Source organism: Rattus rattus, chromosome X (genome assembly GCF_011064425.1).
Source record: "Rattus rattus isolate New Zealand chromosome X, Rrattus_CSIRO_v1, whole genome shotgun sequence".
Lineage (NCBI taxonomy): Eukaryota > Metazoa > Chordata > Mammalia > Rodentia > Muridae > Rattus > Rattus rattus.
The window spans coordinates 68,438,261-68,459,146 of NC_046172.1; the positions used below are offsets into that span (position 1 = coordinate 68,438,261).

The following is a 20,886-nucleotide window of genomic DNA, read 5'->3' on the forward strand; positions in this document are numbered from 1 at the left end:
GTAAAATCATGTTTCTGGATCACCAAGATGATACCACATCGTTTAGAAAGTGAGCAGATGGAAAAGTCATGGGAAAATTTTCAGCATCTGGTTGTAAAGGCAAAACTTATGATGTTGGTAGAAAAATAAGTTGCAGGGTTGGGGATTTAGCTCAGTGGTAGGCGCTTGCCTATGCGCAAGGCCTAGTTTAATCCCCTCCAAAAAAGAACCAAAAAAAAAAAAATAAATAAATAAATAAATAAGTTGCTGTAAAATGAAAGCTACAGGATGACGTGTGACATCACAAATCTAAAAACTTCACTCGTCACACAGAAGGTACGTTTATTTCCTTTTTAACAGTGCCTTAGAATCACACAAACATAAGTATTAATGGATGCTATAAAGACTCAGTTCAGCATGATAATGATGAAAACACTAAGTACATAAGCTTTATTAGGACTGTTTGTGTCACCTGTAAGTTATTACTCAGTCCACACACTGGCTATTCTTGCCAGTTTTGAAACTGTAGACCTTAAAATGAAGTTTACATAGGGAAAACGGGTCCCATTCACCATCTACACTGCTAACAACATGATACAGTGGCAGTCACTGGGCACCAAGAATTCCAAGTGACATTTCTGGGGGTAAACATAAAAATAAGTTATGCTTTATAATTGAATTATGCTTTATAGTTGAAATCAGAAAATATGTTGAAGCTAAATCAGGAAACGTGTTTCTACTTCTTGCCATGTCTGGGAAAAAAAACCACAGATAAAAATCATCTAATTTTTTTTTAAAAAGATTTACTTATTTCTTCTTTTTTTTTTAGATTTATTTTATTTGTATGAGGACACTGTTGCTGTCTTCAGACACACCAGAAGAGAACATCAGATCCCATTACAGATGGTTGTGAGCCACCATGTGGTTGCTGGGAATTGAACTCAGGACCTCTGAAGAGCAACCAGTGCTCTTAAACGCTGAGCCATCTTTCCAGCCTTACTTATTTCTTATGTATACTGTGTTCTGCCTGCATGTATACCTGTAGGCCAGAAGAGGGCACCAGATCTCACCAAATTGGTCATGAGTCACCATATGGTTGCTGGGGCTTGAACTCAGGACCTCTGGAAGAGCAGCCAGTGCTCTTAACCACTGAGTAATCTCATCCCCCCCTCCCCATTGTTTTTTTTTTTTTTTTAATCAAGACAGGGTTTTTCTGTGCAGACTTGCCTGTCCTGGAGCTGTGTACACCAGGTTTGTCCTTGAACTCACAGAGATCTGCCTACCTCAGCATTCCAACTGCTGGGATTAAAACTGTGTACTAGTACCAACCAGCTAAGACTGGCTCGTTTATTTTTTCTTAATTACAATTCCATATATATATATGTGTGTGTGTGTGTGTGTGTGTGTGTGTGTGTGTGTGTGTGTGTGTGTGTGTTTGTATGTATATATGGTGAGATGGTATAGTTTTTGTTTTTAATTAATTTATTGTATTGTATTAATGTATTTTATGTGTGAGGGTTCTGCCTGCATGTTTCCCTGCAGCCCAGTAGAGGGCATCAGGCTCTCAGTATACAGATGATCATGAGCCACGATGTGGTTGCTGGGAATTGAACTCAGGAGAGCAGTCAGCTCTTAACCACTGAGCCATCTCTCCAACCCTGAAATGGACACTGGAAATTGAAGTTCCAACTTGGAAGGAATTTCTTAGCTAGAATTCTTTGGAAAAGAAAAGTCTGTAAATTACATCTCAGATGTAGATAGAAAAGCTGTTGTCTGAGTTCTGTGAGGGCAAAGCCTCAGTTTTCTTATACATCGATTACAAATAAAAGGATAATCTGCCACGCGTTGAGGGAAACGTCAATGTTCTGAGAAACTCAAGACCTGAAGAACATTGACGTTTCCCTCAGAGCTATTCTTTTCCCTTGCTTTCTTCCTCTCCCATTTTTTCAGAACCAGGGATGGAAGCCAGGGGCTAGCCCACGGTAAGCAGGTGTCCTACTGGTTATTCTTCCTCCAAGTTACTGTGTAAAGATTCATATGTCCCAAACAGGAGCATTTAACTTCCTTTTCATTGCAGGGAATCACTAAGTAACAGTTAAAGATAGTTTCTATCTCACAGGACTTTTCATCACCACCTTCTAAGGGACACACAGAATTCCCTGAGGGGCCGGAGTTCTCTGTCCCTTATTCTGTCATGACTGTGGAACATTGGTTCCTCCTATGCACAGGCTGTAATTTTTTCCTTTTGTTAGGAAAAAAGTCTGGAGAATAAATGAGGTAAGAACTCTAAAGCTACTTAGCACACTGCCTAGTGGACATCAGGCCCTTAAAAAATGCATATCTCCTGGTAAGACTGCAGGCAAAACAAGACTATTAACTGTGTTCTTTAAGCACTTAAGCACTGTTGGCTTGACAATGTGTACGCTTTCTAAAAACAGGACCCTTTACCTCACTGCCTGGGAATGCTTAGAGAACAGCTTTTTCCTACTATCTTGTGTTTTATTCCTCTCCTCTAAAAAAAATCTACTGGATATAACTGTAGTCACTCTATGATGCGGGCAATTCTGTTTTCTTTTTAAAGAACAAAATTGATTTCATATTGTGACAATGAATTACAAATACCTTCTCTATGTCAGACGAATATACTTTTATTTCAGAATGATTATTCAGCGAAGGCTTACTCGTTTTGTCACATTAAGCTTGCTCCCACAGGCCAGAGGTCTTTCGTGTTCTCCTGGCATCACCTGCATCAGCTAGTGGCCCGGAAACATATCCACCCCAGTTGTTTGGATCAGTGCAACTCTGGTGTCCTCCCCATTTTCTCAACCTGACTTCTAGCTCTTATTGTCAGGTATCACTTTGCAGTATGAGGAGATGATCTACAGTGTTGTCTTTTTTGAGCTTTGCTTATTTAGAAGACATTCGTTACACTTATTTACTTATCCATCTGTGTACGTGACTACACAGATAGGACACCCTGCAGGAGTCAGTTAGAGCCACTGTGTGGCTCTGAGGATCCAGCTCAGGCTGTCTGGCTTGTTGGCAAGCACCTTTTACCCACTGAGACATCTTGCCAGCCTTGAAACGACTTCTTAAAAAGTTTGCGATCATGATTGAAACTTTTATTTAAAAGCAAGCGTGTAAGTGACTCTATCCAAAAGAACAAAACCATGTGTAAGGTTTATTTCTAGCAGGGAAGTACAGTGTTAGAAGTCTGAGGGAAGGGAAGGCTGGCTTTCAATCTGATACGTGAATTTAAGCGATTATACACCATATATACCTATGTGCAGTTTGTTAGGAAACTTTCATTACATGTTTCAGAAAATGAAAACACCAGCACTCCTCAAATTTGCCAATTTCCCCTTTTAATAATCTACCTTTTAACAGATACTCTCTTACTACTGACAAACTAAAATTCAAATGCTCAAGTTACTAAAAATGAGAAATCAAATTTTGGGCCATAAGACAAGTATATTGAGAAGAAAAACTTTCACTAGAATCTTAAACAACAAACTACAGTCTGCATTGACTTCAAAAAGGGTTTGGGGAAAAAAGAATGCATTTGAGTAACAGTATAAGTCATAAAACAGAGGTAAGGAATGAGGATTGACTAACTCTCAACTTTAAACATGGAGAGAAATGTTTGGTTAACTACAGATTCCCAACCATTGGACTCATTTGCTTCTACACAACTATTTCTAGTATTCCGTCGGCTGGGAGCCTCTGACTTTCTAGTTGGACAGTAGGTTGTAAAGAAACATTTCATTCCTTTTGACTCTCTTGGAAAGAAAAAAGAAAACACCCTCAGGAAGGTGGGGGAAAGGGTCATAATATTTTATAACAGGATGCAGGAGACTCTGCAAACAGACTAAAAGTAAAGCAAAGCCCAGCAGGACTGATTTGCCTCTCTCATTGTGACAAGCACAGGCCTATCAATCATTTGTCATATTGGATCACAATAGAGTGGGGTCAATTTTTATGGCTTCCCATTCCTAACACTATACACTGCTTTCCCCATAATGCCCTTTGCTACTTTCAAGCTGAGGACTAGACACTTTCATTGCCTTTTTGAAACTTATGTAGGCCTTTCCTTTCTGGTTACCAGAATCTATCTGTGGGTATATAAACACACTTATCTACATGATTTGTCCTATCATGTCAGAACAACTCACTGTTCTGCACTTACAAGAATTAACACAAAAGAAGCAAAAGGTTAATAGTGAGTTGTGAAATTCCTGAAATGGCCTTTTAGGTTTTCCTAATTCACTCCAATTTTGTTTACCTCAAACTAGCTACTTAGAATATTCACTCATGCCAAAAGACCGATTTTCTTTAATAAAGGGTAATTCTTTTCTGTTAGGTATTAGAGTTATCCATTTTAAGACAATTTACACAAGGAGTATTACATTGGGAATTAAGACTTTTAATTTAATTTTTTCATATTTATGGAAGGCCTCCCCTTACTAGAGAAATGGTTTAATAATCCACACTAATCTATACTAATGAAGTAGTACCTACTGGAGAAAAAGATTCTCATTAAGGAAGTAAAACTTGTATTTATGTTATAAACATGTAACTTTTTCATCTTTATTAACTTGGGTATTTCTTATTTACATTTCGATTGTTATTCCCTTTCCCAGTTTCCGGGCCAACATCCCCCTAACCCCTCCCCCTCCTTCTCTATGGGTGTTCCCTCCCCATCCTCCACCATTACCGCCCTCCCCTCAACAATCACGTTCACTGGGGGTTCAGTCTTGGCAGGACCCAGGGCTTCCCCTTCCACTGCTGTTCTTACTAGGCTATTCATTGCTACCTATGAGGTTAGAGTCCAGGGTCAGTCCATGTATAGTCTCTGGGTAGTGGCTTAGTCCCTGGAAGCTCTGGTTGCTTGGCATTGTTGTTCATATGGGGTCTTGAGCCCCTTCAAGCTCTTTCAGTCCTTTCTCTGATTCCTTCAACGGAGGTGCCGTTCTCAGTTCAGTGGTTTGCTGCTGGCCTTCGCCTATGTATTTGCTGTACTCTGGCTGTGTCTCTCAGGATCGATCTATATCCGGTTCCCGTCAGCCTGCACTTCTTTGCTTCATCCATCTTGTCTAATTGGATGGCTGTATATGTATGGGCCACATGTGAGGCAGGCTCTGAATGGGTGTTCCTTCAGTCTCTGTTCTAAACTTTGCCTCCCTATCGCCTCCCAAGGGTATTCTTGTTCCCCTTTTAAAGAAGGAGTGAAGCATTCGCATTTTGGTCATCCTTCTTGAGTTTCATGTGTTCTGTGCATCTAGGGTAATTCAAGCATTTGGGCTAATATCCACTTATCAATGAGTGCATACCATGTGTGATAAACATGTAACTTTAAAAGTCGAATCTTCAGGAACTAGAGATAATGCTCAGCCGTAGAACACATGCTTAGTGTGAGCAAGGCACTGGGCTTGATCCACAGCAACACAACAATCATTGGTACTGCTTTTCTCATCGTTAAACACATATTAAGAAAATGTTGTATTATCATTTCTGTATTACCCAATACATGAGAAAATGCATACAATGCAAATAACATATACTTGAATGTATGTATACTATAAAAATAATCACCTGAAAAGAATCCGTGTTTTAGCCAGGCATGGTGACTCATGCTTGTAACTGAACAGTTAGAGAGCTGAGGCAGGAGGACTGCCACAAGTTTGAGGCTGGCTTGTATTACATAATGAGTTCCAGGCCAGCCCACAGGGTACTATTGACAAAACTCTGTTTCTAAAAAAAAAGAAAAGCAGACAGATTTAAAAGGAGGAGGAGGAGGAGGAAGAGGGGGAGGAGGAGGGGGAAGAGGAGGAGGAGGAGGAGGGAGGGAGGAGGAGGGAGGAGGAGGAGGAGGAGGGGAGGAGGAGGAGGGGAGGAGGAGGGAGGAGGAGGAGGAAGAAGGGGAGGAGGAGGAGGGAGGAGGAGGGAGGAGGATGTTTACAAGAACAGCTTCCATCCAGATCCTCTAGGCTGTATGAGAGGTTATCAAAAGCAGCTTACCATTCTTACAACTCCAACTTAAAAACATCCTAGCATCTTCTGGGTCAAAGGAATTTTTACTTGCAGAAAATTTGGAAAGGAATGAAGAGGTATGCAAAGATATTTGAAAAGATTACTTCAAGCACAAAAACCGACTCATTAAAAATTGGATAAATATACTTATGTCTGGGAGCTATATTTACTGACAATTTCGAAGATATTCATTTTCTAAGAAATTTTAAATATGTAAAAACACAAGTTAGTGTTCAAAGCTGCATGCAATTTCCCAGACAAAACACGCAATGGCATTAATGCAAATGGAAATAAATTCTCTATTGGAGATGTTTTGTTTCACATTTTTCTTTAATTTTACTGCTAAATCTACCATGTTCTCACTAATACAATTATTGAAGAGATATTTCCATGTTTAATTCTATACATTTAAAGGGAATGTTTACTATTAGTGTTTAGAGGACACATCTAAGTCTAAGCTGCTACTGCACTTGAAGTACTCTGAATCATTGATTAGGAGAGGGAGGCAGAACCTATGAGAAACCAAAGCCAATCATTTCCACAAAGAGAGCTTCTCTCCCCTCTGTGTGCAAGTGTGGAGGCAGGGATGGACTTCGGGGGTCTTTGAAGTTCGATCACCCTGCACCTTAGTTTTTGAGGCAGGTTCTCCCACCAAACCTGGAACTCATTATTTCTAGTCTAACTAGCCCGAGCATGTCTCCTAGGCTCTGTCTGTCTTTACTACCCAGTGGCCTCTCTTTGTACCTGGCATTTCTATGGAGCTTAGGCATCTGAAGTCAGGTTCTCAAGCTTGCGTAACAAGCACTGTTTGCCCATGGAGCCATCTTCCCAACCTGAAAGTTAGCATTTCTGTAAGACAATTAATTGTTCTAAATATAGTTCTTTATAAAAAGGTAATATTTCAAGTATACAACATGCTGGTGTTTTTTGTTTGTTTATTTTTTGAGACAACTAACTATGTAACCCAGGCTAGTCTGGAACTCGTGAGTGCTAGTGCTGGGTTTACAGACCCATACCATTGCAATAGCTCAACATGATACATATACACACATAGTGACATAATTATATAGTCAAGCACGTTAACAGAGCTCCTTACATAGTTATTTATCATTTCTTTTAGAGAACCTGAAATCTGTTCATTTGGTGAATTTTCAGCATATAGTACACTATTATTTATAATTGTCACACAGTACATTAATCTAGGTTTGAGTCCTGGGAAGTCTGAATTTTGAGCATGAATGCTTGCCTATACAACTGAATAGAGAGAAACCCAGAAATAGAAAGGTAGTTACTTATTGCTGTGAGTCCAATATAATAAACTCAGTCTAAAAGGAAGAAAAACATTTAACAAAAATATCATGCTTTTTATTTGTAATAAATGATGCATACCATATAACACTTTTAAAAGAATAATAGTGACCCAGTTAAAAAGATTACTTTGGCAATGAAAGATTGGAAATGATAGATCTAAATGAAAACAATTACAGCTACCTGTGCTGGACAAAAAAGGCCAACACTGGAAAAGCTGAGCAGGTAAATAAACAATGGCTGACATTAAGGAAGAACAGACGAAATAGCTGGCCAGAGGCTGGTAGTCATGGAAACACCATTTAGTCACTGTGCACACAGCTTCCAAGTAGGGAGGCCTCCTGTTATTTGGCTTCATTACCAGTGAGTCAAAGCATTTGTCATAACATTGAATAAACCATAACACAGTGCATTAGAATTGGAAAATTCAAAGCAAGCCCACTTACCTTCCCTGTCAGAACTGACGGAAATTCTGTATCAAACTTGTTGCTCAATCCAAACCTTAAAAACAAAGACAGAACAAAATCTATTCTATTCAGCATATTTAACCCTTTCTCAGAAGTTATAAATCCATGAGGTTTTCTTTTCTTTTTCAGATTTAAATAATTGTGTCCTAAATATTCACAACTATATGATGTGTATGACAGTTAAAAGAAAACTTAATGAATTAAAAACCTATACTTAAGTCCTAAAAATAATATTAAATTAAAAAAGATCCATTAAATCTAACAGATATTTTCTGAATAAAACTTTACAGGCAGATCTTTGAGTTCAAGACCAGACTGGTCTACACAACGAGTTCTAGGATGGCCAGGGTGACACAGAGAAACCCTGTCTTGAAAGACCCAAAACCAAAACCAACCAAACAAAAAGCTGAGTGGTAGCGCACTTGGTGAACAATCCCGGCACTCGGAAGGCAGAGACAGGTGGAACTCTTTGGGTTTGGAAGCCACCCCTGGTTTACAGAGGAGTTACAGACAGCCAGGTTACACAGAGACCGTGTCAAAAAAAAAAAAAAAAACCAAGGCAATGAAACAATAAAACAAAGCAAAACAAAAACTATGGAAAGTATATATACTTCCTTTTCCATTTTTAGCGCACATTTATATTTTGGAAGAGGATTCATTTTTACTTACATTAAAAAAGAATAATAACTATTATTAATTTGTAGTTTTCACTCTTAACCAGATGGGAATTTGATTTTAGGCAATTTATTTAGTTAATTGACTTTTAAATTGTTTCTGAGTGCTAGGATTAAGCATGTGCCACCACAAATGCCAGTTTCCTTGTCCCCCGAACGAGGATAACGGCACTTTTCTTGGAGGCCCTTAATAGTTTGAAGTCCTACAGTTACTTAGCATAGTGTGGAGCCTGGGAAAGTAGGAGTGATTGGTGTCTGTCCCTTGCTACTGCATTCATGGTGTTCTCAATGCTAGTTTACTTTGGCTCTCGCTCACCTATCATCCACTGACATAAAATTCTTTTTTTTAAAAATATTTTATTTATTTATTATATATATGAGTACACTGTAGCTGCCTTCAGACACTCCAGAAGAGGGCATCAGATCTCATTGCAGATGGTTGTGAGCCACCATGTGGTTGCTGGGATTTGAACTCAGGACCTTGGGAAGAGCAGTCGGTGTTCTTAACCACTGAGCCATCTCTCCAGCCCCCTGACATAAAATTCTTACTTATTCTGATATGCAATTGTCTGACATTCAGAAAGTGACCTAAGGCATTCCTACTCAATTAGCAGACGAGCAAAGGTCTATACAATTCCTTTTGACTTTATTACATATCATAGTGAACAAACATACTGGATGAGAAAACTTTTGAGGTCAGGCTCTCTTTTCTCAGAACAGCTAAGCAAATGAAAGGTATTTAAAAAGATCTTTTAATTGTCTGAAGAGAACCTGGTCACACTCATCAAAGTATAATTCCAAAGTTTGTTTACATTAATGGGAAAAGAATTTATTTATTTTTACTTATTTATTTATATGAGTGCTCTATTTGCATGTATGCGTGCATGACAGCAGAAGGCATCAGATCCCATTACAGATGGTTGTGAGCCACCATGTGGTTGCTGGGATTTGAACTCAGGACCTCTGGAAGAGCAGCCAGTGTTCTTAACCACTGAGCCATCTCTCCAGCCCCTGGGAAAAGGATTTTTAAAAAGTACTGGGATTAAAGGCATACATCACCCCCGCCCAGCTTATTTTTACTTTTTAAACATCTCCTTTAATGAGCAGCATATAGACATCTATTAGTGTCTGTGGGTGACTGGTTCTGAACCAGACCTTGGATATCAAAATCCCTGGATACTCAAGTCCCTTATGTTAATTTTTAGTGAAATTTTTATTATACATATATTTTGCCTGCAGGTATGGTGTGTGCCAAGTGCATGCCTAATGCCCTTGCAGGTCAGAGAAGGATTCATATCTCCTAGAACTGAAGTTACTGATGGTTATAAGCATCCATTTGAGTACTGGGAGCTGGTTGTGAACTTCCCTCTGAATCGCTACTTCCTGAAATACATGTAGTGAACTCTACAGTACTAGGGAAAAGTCCTCTGTAAGAGCAACAAGTGCTCCTGACTGCTGAGCCATCTCTGCAGCTCCCAGTTCCTTAGATTAAAATGGCATAGTATTTGCATGTAACCCATATACATCCTTCCGTAGTCTTTAAATCATCCTAGTAGTAGCTAATACAACTGCTACGCAAATCATTGCCATACCATGTTGTTAAGACAACAGGAAGATGGGCTGGAGAGATGGCTCAGAGGTTAGGAGCACTGGCTGCTCTTCCAGAGGTCCTGAGTTCAATTCCCAGCAACCACATGGTGGCTCACAACCATCTGTAATGGGATCTGATGCCCTCTTCTGGTGTGTCTGAAGAGAGCTACAGTGTACTTATATATAATAAATGAATAAATCTTTAAAAAAAGATAACAGAAAGATAACGATAAGAGAAAGTCCATGCATGGTCAATGTAGATGGTGATTTTTCCCAGGTATTTTTGATCTGGTAAAATGGTTGAGATGTGTAAAGCCTGTAAGATAGTGTGAACTGATTATCTATATCATAAAATATAAAGAAGCTGGCATAGAAGCACATTCCTATAATCCCAGGATGAGGCAAGAGGATAGAGAGTTCAAGGCCAGCCTGGGCTACATAGTGAGTTCAAGGTCAATCTGGATAATATGTCAATAATCCATCTCAAAAATCAAACAACAAAGCACACTGAAAAGCAAACCAGGCCCATTACTGTCATAATGCTGGCTAACAAGGAATAGCCATCCTCTTCTCACTTCTCAATTCTCTTCACTAACAGTGGGGACATAAAAAGAGTGCTGACTTCCAATAACCTTAATTCGGAGGATTTCACTTAGTAGCCACAAATATTGAAACAGCTTCTGGTGAATGAACACCTTTTCTCCGTTTCATAAGCAAACTATGAAATTACGAACTATGGCTACACAGAAGTTACACAAATGCATCTATCTATTCATTACTCTTAGCCAAGATGTGGCAGTCTTCAGCGTTAGACAAAGAGGCACTTGGGAACTATTCATAAAGTCATTTTATTGATGTTATTAAATATAGAGTCTATTATGTGTTTGAAGTTGACCAAGCTGGTGGTTGTCAATGATTGAATTCTCTTTAAGTGTTTTCAATGCCCTTACATTTTAATTTCTTGGAACAATTCTTTGAATGGTAGGAAATAGAGGCAAAGAAGGGTGGATCCTTTCATTACTTTACCCTGCCTTCCTACATCATTTGCTTTCCATGCTTGTGAAGATGACTATTTTCAACCATTTGAACCTTGGATGAATGAATGCTCATGTGCTTAGGTTAAGAATCAGTACATACAAAGTCTTGTAACAAGAACCACTATTTTGCTAGAAAACTATGTACTTAATAATACTGATTCTAAAGTACATGTAGTGAACTCTACTGTACTAAGGAAAATTATACCCTACAACACAGAGGTTTTTCTGTTTTGTTTTGTTTGTTTTTAGATTCTTAGATCTCCTTAATCTTTCTTAACAGACTACACAATGGCTTAAAGCCTTGTAAAACAGTTACCTGATTGTTTTCAGTGTTGGGGACTGAACCAGGGCCTTGCTCATACTACTCAAGGCCTCTCTCTCTCAGAATATCAATAAGTCACTGTAATCTCTCAATGACAGGTAACAAAATTGTATGACATTCTCTAGTCTGAGAAGTGTCTGTAACTTTGTTTACAAAGGTACTGCTTGTAAATTTAACCATCTGTTTTGGTTCTATATCTAATGAGACTCCCTAAAAACTGGTAATCCAGCAATTATCTCAACTAACTTCTATCCAGGTACTCTAGCAAGGGCAGACAGATGTACACACATTTTAAATAATGAGAGTGTGGTCATATTTAAAAACACAAGGGGGAAAAATCTCATCAGATGTATGTTTCCTGTATTTCAATACACCATGCCCCAGTATTTATCCTAAAAAAAGAAGAAAAGTGTAAGTCATATAAACAGCATTTCTGAAACATTTCATACTTGCAAGTGCTATTCATCATTTTGTTGCTAGTCTCAAACACCTGTGGGAGTTAATTTAGTAATATTTTTTTTTGACAGGGTCTCACTATATAGACCAGGCTGGCTTCTAATTCACAGTGATAAACACTTGCCTTTGCCTCCAGTGCCGGGATTAAAGGTGTACACCACCACATCCTGGCTTCACTTTGCTTCTCAGGAAATTATAATTAATTTCATGTTAAAATTTATATTTCATTAAAATAACTAGGAGGCCAAATCACAAAGATGATACAAGTAAACTGGAGCTCTCGGGAAAGCTTAACAGAGCTTTAGACAGGGATGGTGGTGCGATGATCCCTCCTCACTAGGATTAGGTTACTATCACAGCTATGGAAGTCCTCTTCACAGCATGAGTCAACAAACTAGCATTTGCTGATGGCCTGTGATAAGTTTGTACCCCAAAGACATAGACTATCACAAAAATGAACCAATATTCATGGACTGTACTTAAACAGGGATTATGATAGGTACTGAAGATTCATGGGAATGAAAGATTGTTCTTGCTGCTGTTGCTTATAATTTAGCAAGGGCAAAGAAGACTGACAGAAAATGGTGACATTTGGATAGTTAGGGTGAGGGGAGGTGTGAACTGGCATTTAAAATGGAGGCACTAGCTTGAACAGACACATAAGATAAGAAATAGCAGACTATGATGAGTAGCATACAAGCAGCAAAGGAAATAGAAGGAGATGAGGGAGACAGGTTAGATCCAGTTCTGTATGCCATATTCCAGAGCCTGGACTCTATCCTGATAATGCAGGAGAAGCTAGACTAATCTTAAGCAGGAGAGCAATTCAGTTAGATCTATACTTCTGGTGTTTTAATAAGCAACAGGCTTAAGCATAGCTGCCAGAGTGACAAGGACAGAGGCAAGACAACTTGTTAGGGTGAAAAAAGAGACCCGAATCAGGCACTAGAGAAGAAAACAAGCAACTTTTAAGTCCTATCATCACTTTTTGATGCTTCACTTTGGGAAAGGTGAGAAGAAAAGAGAGGTAACAGGAGGTACACTCAACTGAAATGGAGAATACAGAACGCTAAGGTACATTTGAAAGTGAAACAGGCCAGGTTAAAGCCTGAGCACTGTCTGGTACAGACATACATATTTGGAAACACTGGATTACTAGACCACAAGAAGCAGAAGAGATGTGTAGACAATAAGACTAGAGAGCTAAGCACAAAACTGAGAAGATAACTTGTATTTAAGAAGCAAGACAGGAAGAAGACTGTGAATGAAAAATATACACCAGGCAAGCACTCCATTATAAAACTATACACACTACCAGTGTCTGATCCTGGGGATCTCAATGGAGGTCAGATTCTTCACAGGTAAGGTGGCAGAACTCAGGCGAAAGAAAGTAAATATGGCACATGTATGTACTTTTAAGAAATTTGGCAAGGTGAGATTAGATAGCAGCTAAAAGGGATGTGGGTATCAAAGGTTTTTGTCATAGAAGAATTGAATATAATTACAATCTAGACTCTAGGTTCTAGGGAGAATCAAAGTGAGGCACTATTGGAGCCTGGGGCTAACTTAGAGAACAAGACCTTGCGAGGAGGGTAGAAGAGAAGGGTATGAAAAGCAGAAGAGATGAGTTTTGGGTAAGGAACTCCTTGAATTGCAATGTTGGGAGAACTCCTATCTAATAAAGAGCCAATGCAGGTTGCAGCAGCATATGACATGATTAAATGGAATTTTAAGAAAATTAGTTTGGCACAAGCATGCACAATGAAGTGGGGAGAGGCAGCAGACTGTGCCTGTAATTCAAGAAGGGGAAGATGACAACTCAAGCAAGAGTATTGCCAAATAGGAATAGAGAAAATGAAAAATCTAAACAAATTTCCAAATATATAATGATACAATTCTGGGAAAACTGGACATAGGGCAATTCAAGGAGAAGAGTCAAATGATTCAAACATTTCAAATATTACCCTGGGAGAGTAGACTTTTGGTGTTACCACAACAAATGTGGCAACTAGAAGTACAACCCATTTGGGGAGCAAAAAGGTTGAGCATAAGATATATTGAGTTAGAATCAGGTTAAACATATCTATTTTCTTAAATATTTATCTCTTAATCATAGTAAAAAGCTACAAAATACTTCCCTCTTTTAAAAAAAGAACCAGCTGATGGTGACACCTCTCAAAATTTTAACTTTGAATAGAAGCCAATCTTCTATAGATGAAGACTGAACAGAGAATAGAAAAAGGCCAGTCAGTATCCAGGAGAAGAAAAACTAGTTCACTCACATTGGTACAGGGCCAGGGTTGTAGCTCAGTGATACAGCATTTGCCTGGGTGCACAATGCTGTAGTTTGAGTTTTGTCACCACAAAACCCAAGAAAACCAATATAGCATATAGTTTAGAACAATCTACACATGCCTATGTCAGAAAAAATGAAACAAAATTGATATTTTAGATGTATCAGATTAAGATTATTAAGTATTTGCTTCATTTGACAGATGGAAGGTTCTGTTATTATAGTTCGCGTCTCTGATACCAAACAAACATTTTATGAACAACAGGGTTTCACTATGTAGCCCATGCTGGCCTAGAACTCGTGTGATCCACGTTGGTCTTGAACTCACAGCACTCTCCCTATTTTAATCTACCAAATGATGCTATCACAGTCATGAACCACCATGTCTGGCTTCTAAACATTTAATCTTCTTAGAAGGTTAGATATTTAGCATCAAATGTTCTTTCTAAATGAGAAAATGTGCACAATAAAGCTAAACAATTTTCATGTTTAGTGATTTAAGTACTGGCTTATGCTTTTCAGAGTTTTCTTCAAATAATATCAGGATACTATCGGCGCTATCCCTTTACATCTAACTCCAGAATTTTAAAACTGTGTATGTGTGTGTGGGGGGTGATAGCAGGAAATTATACCTATAAGGGGCTAACCAGGGCAAATCTCAGTGTTCTGTTTTAAGTGAAGAAAGGAAACTGGTTGTGTTGACAATAGAATGGAGCCACAAAGAAGTTTTAAAGAATTTAAATTATGCTTCCTTGCTATGTACTCACTTCGTGAATTGTAGAAAATAACGGGGGGAGTTGGAAGATAAAATTGTGGGTCAGTATAGAAAATACCTTTTCTCTGTTTGGTCATGGAAATTGATCTGCATAAAAGAAGCCTGGAAAACGAGGCAGCAAGTGTGGTGGGCATGATGGTGTTTTACAGGTTCATGGAATTAAAAACAAAACAAAATAACAACAAAAGAAGCCTGGATACAAGAATCATAATTCGTTTGAATGATGTTCTCCCTAGTGACAAAAGGAATGGAAGGAAAACGGTGCAGGAAGTTGGTGCCTGAACATTACAGGCTATCTGCAAAACATCTTGGACTGCAAAGCAAAAACAAACAAAAAAACCCCAAACTGTCTTCCAATTAATTAATACAGAATAAGGCCTAAAAGTCTCCTCCAAAGCCTTCCACAATTGACAAACATTTGGTAATATATGCATCAATGATTTAAAAAGTGTATTGCAGTCAAAATAGTTAACATGTTAAAATGAAAAGATAACATGATGGAGGAGTTGGAACATACTGTATGATTTCATGCAAGCACTCAGTTGAGTCAAAGGGACTATGTGAGCCATGATAAAAACTAGAGATAGCCTGACTTGACAAGAAGGAGCAAATGTATTTTGAAAAGGCAGTAAAAGACACCACAGTCAAGAGTATGAACACGACACCATATTCAAAATTTCTAGTATGTGCCATCCAAGCAAATAAAAATGATATAGCACTCTTCAAAGCCCAGTGATCAATTTTACTGTGCAACTGTGCACACTTTATTTTCTCAAATATGATATAGGATTCAATGTAAAAGAAGCCATCCTGGTTGAGTTTTAAAGAAATTATCCTCAATTCATCAAGGGCTAATTTCTATATACTTAATATTCATATATTTAATGTCTGGACATACATGATCCCCTGTAGACATCTTAAATTAAAAAAAATGGGGGGGGCTTGGACATCACGCACTCAAATCCCTTCATTTTGGAGATGACGAACCCAAGGCCTGGAAGTAAGAATCAACTGACCAAGGTCACAGGGCCAGTAAGAAGAAAGATTGAGATTATCAACCAAGATCTCTCACTCTATATCCATAGCTCTTTCTACTTTGCATAGATTCCTATTAACCTGAACCTCTAAGGACGTGATATTAAAGGAACGTCAGAGTAGTGCGTTCAACAGAGAAAGGATGACGATATTCATTCATGTAAGCATTAGGTAGGAGAATGGATGGATAAATATGTGGGTGGATGAATACTTATATTATTCACAAAATGCATCACATATTTTTGTTTTTGAAGAACCCAAACCTAGATCTTGTCACCTGTCACAGCAGACGCCGTTTTCCACTAGCCATCAATCTTGGCAGCAGAGAAGCCCAGTGCATCCTGCAGTTTATAGACTATTCACTTGCCAACACACGAATGAGCAGATCGCCCCTACTCCAATGTCTCTGGCTTTCTACCCCACAACTCCATGTCTACGCTCACTCTTTCCTCCGGGTCGATGCAGCGTTATCCGCCCCCCCCCCCTTTTACACGACATCTATTCAACCTGCGCTTTTGCCATTTAGACCAGGTGCCCTTTGCTAACACTACGTTTTAGACAGCCCTCCCCCATTCCGCAGGCCCCTCAATGCCCTTCTCATTCGTCTGTCGTCAAATTTCAGCCTCTGCAAGACCCCGATCCCAATCGCTTACACAGTGATGTGGCCGGCGCCGCGCACCAACACAGGGTCTGGGGCATATCTCCGCAGATTCTCCTCGCTCACTACCCGAGGCGGGGGCGGCACCTCCTCCTCCTCCTCTTCTTCCTCGTCTTCCTCGTCTTCCTCCTCCTCGTCTTCCTCCTCCTCATCTTCCTCGTCCTCATCGGGCCCAGATACGGACGACGACGACGACGACGACGGAGACGAGGACGAGGACGATGTTGCTGCCTCTTCTTCTTCCTCCAATTCCGAGATGGTGTCGAACTCCGCCATGTTGGGCAGCAGGATGCTCATCACGTGACCGCGCGATCGCCGCCACTCTCCGGGAGAAGAGTTTGAACCTGCGGAGCTGCTGGGAGAGGAGGGGGAACGGACTGAAGAGAAAGAGGAGGGGGCGGGGAAAGCGCTTGAGGAGACGCGCCTGCGTGTTGGGTAGACAGCGCGGGGGTTGGAGGCGGGGGCACGAGGGACCAGGGAGTAAATTCGGTGTACGCTTGCGCGCCTCCAAGGGGAGGGGGCCGGTAGAGGTGAACTCAGGGAATTCTCGAGGTCCGGTCTGCGGGTGCTGATCTTCATACTGCGTTTCTGCGTTTCGGACGTCAGTCTCTTGTACACAGGGGACATACGTTCTCGTTTTAGTGTCTGTTAATTAATGCGGGATATATTTGCCTCTAATGCAGACAGTTGAGGGAAAGCAAATTCTATAAAAGCGAGTTTAGGACATTGCCCAAAATATCCGAAGGTATGCATATGTCAATCTCTTAGGCAGAGATTGTTCAATTCTGAGAAAAGGGTAAACATTTTTCAAAAGAGGAAACTTTCTATTAATTTCTTATGCTAAATGGTACTTTGCGGACTTGCTAAGCATCACAGACCGTGTTAAATGCTCTGTGTACTTATCTCATTTAATCTCCCCACAATCCTATGAGACGTGTACCACATTGAGCCTCACATCACACAAGGCCAATCTAGATACAAAGAGAACAAATAATTTGTCCAAGGACATGGAACTAGTAAATGACAGATGAGCCTTTAAATCTGGAGTCTCTTCTGACTCCCAAAGCCCTGTTCTTTTAAACAAACAGCCATGGTACCTAAAGTTGTTTGGAAAGGCTTGGTGAGGTGGTGCATTTTGGTTGGGTCTTATGAATAAGGATGCACAGGTTTGCAATGAGTGATTTGACGCTAACATAGTGGCACACATCTCTAAACCCAGCACTTGGGAGGCAGAAGCAGGAGAATCTTTTGAGTAAAGCTAGCCTAGTCTACAGAGCTCGTTCTAGGACGTTAGAGTTACAGAGAAACCCTGTCTGGGGAAGAGAGGGGGGCGGGGGAGGCAGGCAAAGACAGAGAGGAAGAGACAGAGATACAGAGACAGAGGTACAGAAACAGAAGACAAAGACAGAGAGACAGACAAAGACAGAGACAGAGAGACAGAGACAGAGAGACAGAGACAGATACAGAGAGACAGACAAAGACAGAGACAGAGAGACAAAGACAGAGAGAGACAGAGAGAGCAGAGACAGAGAGACAGAGAGGACAGAGACAGAGAGACAGAGACAGAGAGAGACAGAGAGACAGAGCAGAGACAGAGACAGAGAGACAGAGACAGAAGCAGAGAGACAGAGAGGCAGAGACAGAGACAGACAGAGACAGAGAGAGACAGAGAGACAGAGACAGAGAGACAGACAGAGAGAGACCAAGGCAGGGAGGAAGGGAGGGAGGGAGGGAGGAGAGAGATAGAGATTGGGGTTTGGACACGAGGAGCTGGGGAGTGTTGAGGGCATGCCAATTTAGAGGCACATTAATTAACATCACCTGTTTTATAGACTCCAAACTATATTCTCTCAAATACCACAGCTCATGTCATTCAAACACTCGTTCGAGGTAGGCATCTTTTTATGTCTTTTACAGATGAAGAACTGTTGGGCTGAAGATATGGCTCAGCAGTTAAAAGCACCAGCTCTTCCAGAGATCCCTGGTTCAATTCCCAGTACCCACATGCCAGCTCACAAGTGTCTGTAACTCGAGTTCCTCCAGGGATCTTACACCCTTACATACACATACCTGTAAGCAAAACACCAATATACATGAAGCTAAAAAAAAAATCATTAAAAAAGACGGAGTCAAATACCGGAAAATTTAAACAATTCATTTAGGTCTATAGTGACTTGTTCTCCATTTTTTCCCCATCCAAACATTCTACCTCATCTCTACATTGCTAAAATACAGAGATCACCTATTTTGAGTTTCTAGGTAATGCACAAGCTGGTTCATATCTGGCAGTGGCTTCTCTTCTCCTTCTGCTGCAGTAGAGCGTCCATTCTGATTAGATGGTATGACTGGGAAAATTGACAGAGCCTGGAATTTAGAATGAACCTTGTATCAGCAGCATAGTGGTAATAAGCAAAATATTTAGACATGTGAGGAAGGGAGTAATCTGTTATAAGAGAGATTGTTCAAAATATCAAGGAATTGGGGTTATTAATACTAAAATTTTCTATTATATTCAATAGTTTAGCTATTTTGGAATTGAAAAGTAAGATGTAACATTATCTATATGGAGCAAATGTAGCGTTTGTTGTATAAAGAGCTTTTCTTTAGCCGGATATTAGTATAAAAGATAGAATCTTAAAATACTGTGTAATAATAGTTGGTTTTCCTGGCGCTATGAAACATATCAACAAGGGTGAATGACCTTAGATCTGAGATCAAATTTAATATTCTGTGCCTGTTCTTTTTAACAAGCAAAATAAAATCACAGAGGAGGTTAAATATTTCCCAAATATCTTAGTATAAAGAAAGAGTCCAGTGTAACAATATCTAGAGGGAATACTATTTAGTTGATTACCGCTCCCGAGGTAGCTTTTGCTTTTTAATCACTCAAACTTAGTCTAGGAAGGAATATTTGACAGAAAGGGAAAAGGAGTAAGAGCTGGATTTTGTGATGAATGCAAAAAGACATTGGAGGTATTGTGGCTAGGGGAGACTGAAAGGAAGAAAGAAAAGAGAGGTAGGGGAAATGCTACTGTAAGTTGCAAAGCAGAGAGTCTTGGGGTTGGGGATTTAGCTCAGTGGTAGAGCGCTTGCCTAGGAAGCGCAAGGCCCTGGGTTCGGTTCCCAGCTCCGAGAAAAAAAAAAAAAAAAGCGGAGAGTCTTGAGATGTAATTCAGTTGGTGGAGCCTTGCTGATCATGTGAAACCCCAGTCCTAATTTCCAGCACAGCATAAACTGGGAACGGTGGCACACATTTGTAAACCCAGAGTCAGGGAGGAGGAGGAGGAGGCAAGAGGCAGGAAGATCAGAAGTTCCAGTTCATCCTTGGCTACATAATAAGCAGGAGGTCAGTCTGGGACACTGAGACACTATCTCAAACAAAGCAAAACAAACTAAATAATTTGGAAAGAGGCTGCTGACATTTAGTCAGGAGTCAAAAGGACAGGGTAGTTTAGGGGAGTGCTCCACTTGGCCAAGGGTGCAAGCACAGTGAAATCAGCTCATCTGCTTTCCTGCGTGTACATTGTGCTGAAGAAGCATCTGTGGTTACAAAGGTAATCAGTTCTACTGGGCGACAGGCCGGGTTTTGGATTGGGAAAGCAGAGAAAAACAGGTTTTGTGTATCCACTGTCAGTGAACACATGAAGCATGATGGTTTTTAAATGATAAGTTAGCTTTTAGGAGAGTAAATTGGGGAGTGGATAGAGAGGAAAGCAGGTGGAAAAAGATTTTGTTTACCTAATGTGCTAAGGATGGTCACTCTCTCAGCTAATAGATGGCTGACTGAGGCACAACATCTCGGGTTTAATGGTCTGAGAGGATTTTTAAAAGACAGCGTGGTTTATTTGTTAAAGTATGTGCTTTAGTGATGTTAGTCAATTACAGAATTGTGCAGTCATCATCAGAAACTAATTTTAGAATATTTCCATTGTCTCATTTTTCAATAGCCCCCGCCCGAATCCTCATCCCCAATCCTATGCAACAATCTGAAGTGCCCACCCTGACCAGCAAGGAAGACGCAACACTGTCGGACTCTTCTTAACAGCCTTTATTGCAGGAACACCAATTGTTAATACGGGGACCCCGAGGAACAAAGGCACTTGCCTTATATACAAAACAGACTGTGGCTGTAAATTTATCCACTGGGGATTGGTGGAGTATGAAATACCTATTTACCATGAATATCACCCTGGCCTTGTAGGTGCTGGGGGTATGCCAACACATGCGCTGTAGGTGTTTACCACAAACGACCACCGGATCTT

General features: G+C 40.1%; 1 protein-coding gene across 1 annotated transcript in view; it reads right to left on the bottom strand.

Annotated features, from left to right (window-relative positions):
* Positions 1–17,088, bottom strand: part of Chic1 (cysteine rich hydrophobic domain 1) — a 42,249-nt gene extending 25,161 nt beyond the window's left edge. Inside the window, exons 1-2 of the mRNA XM_032889663.1 lie at positions 16,620–17,088; positions 7,764–7,818 (exon numbers count right to left, since the gene is read on the bottom strand). Coding sequence (XP_032745554.1) covers positions 7,764–7,818; positions 16,620–16,921 — 357 coding nt within the window. The 5' untranslated portion in view covers positions 16,922–17,088. The remainder of the gene's footprint in view (positions 1–7,763; positions 7,819–16,619) is intronic.
* Between the last annotated feature and the right edge of the window lie 3,798 nt (positions 17,089–20,886).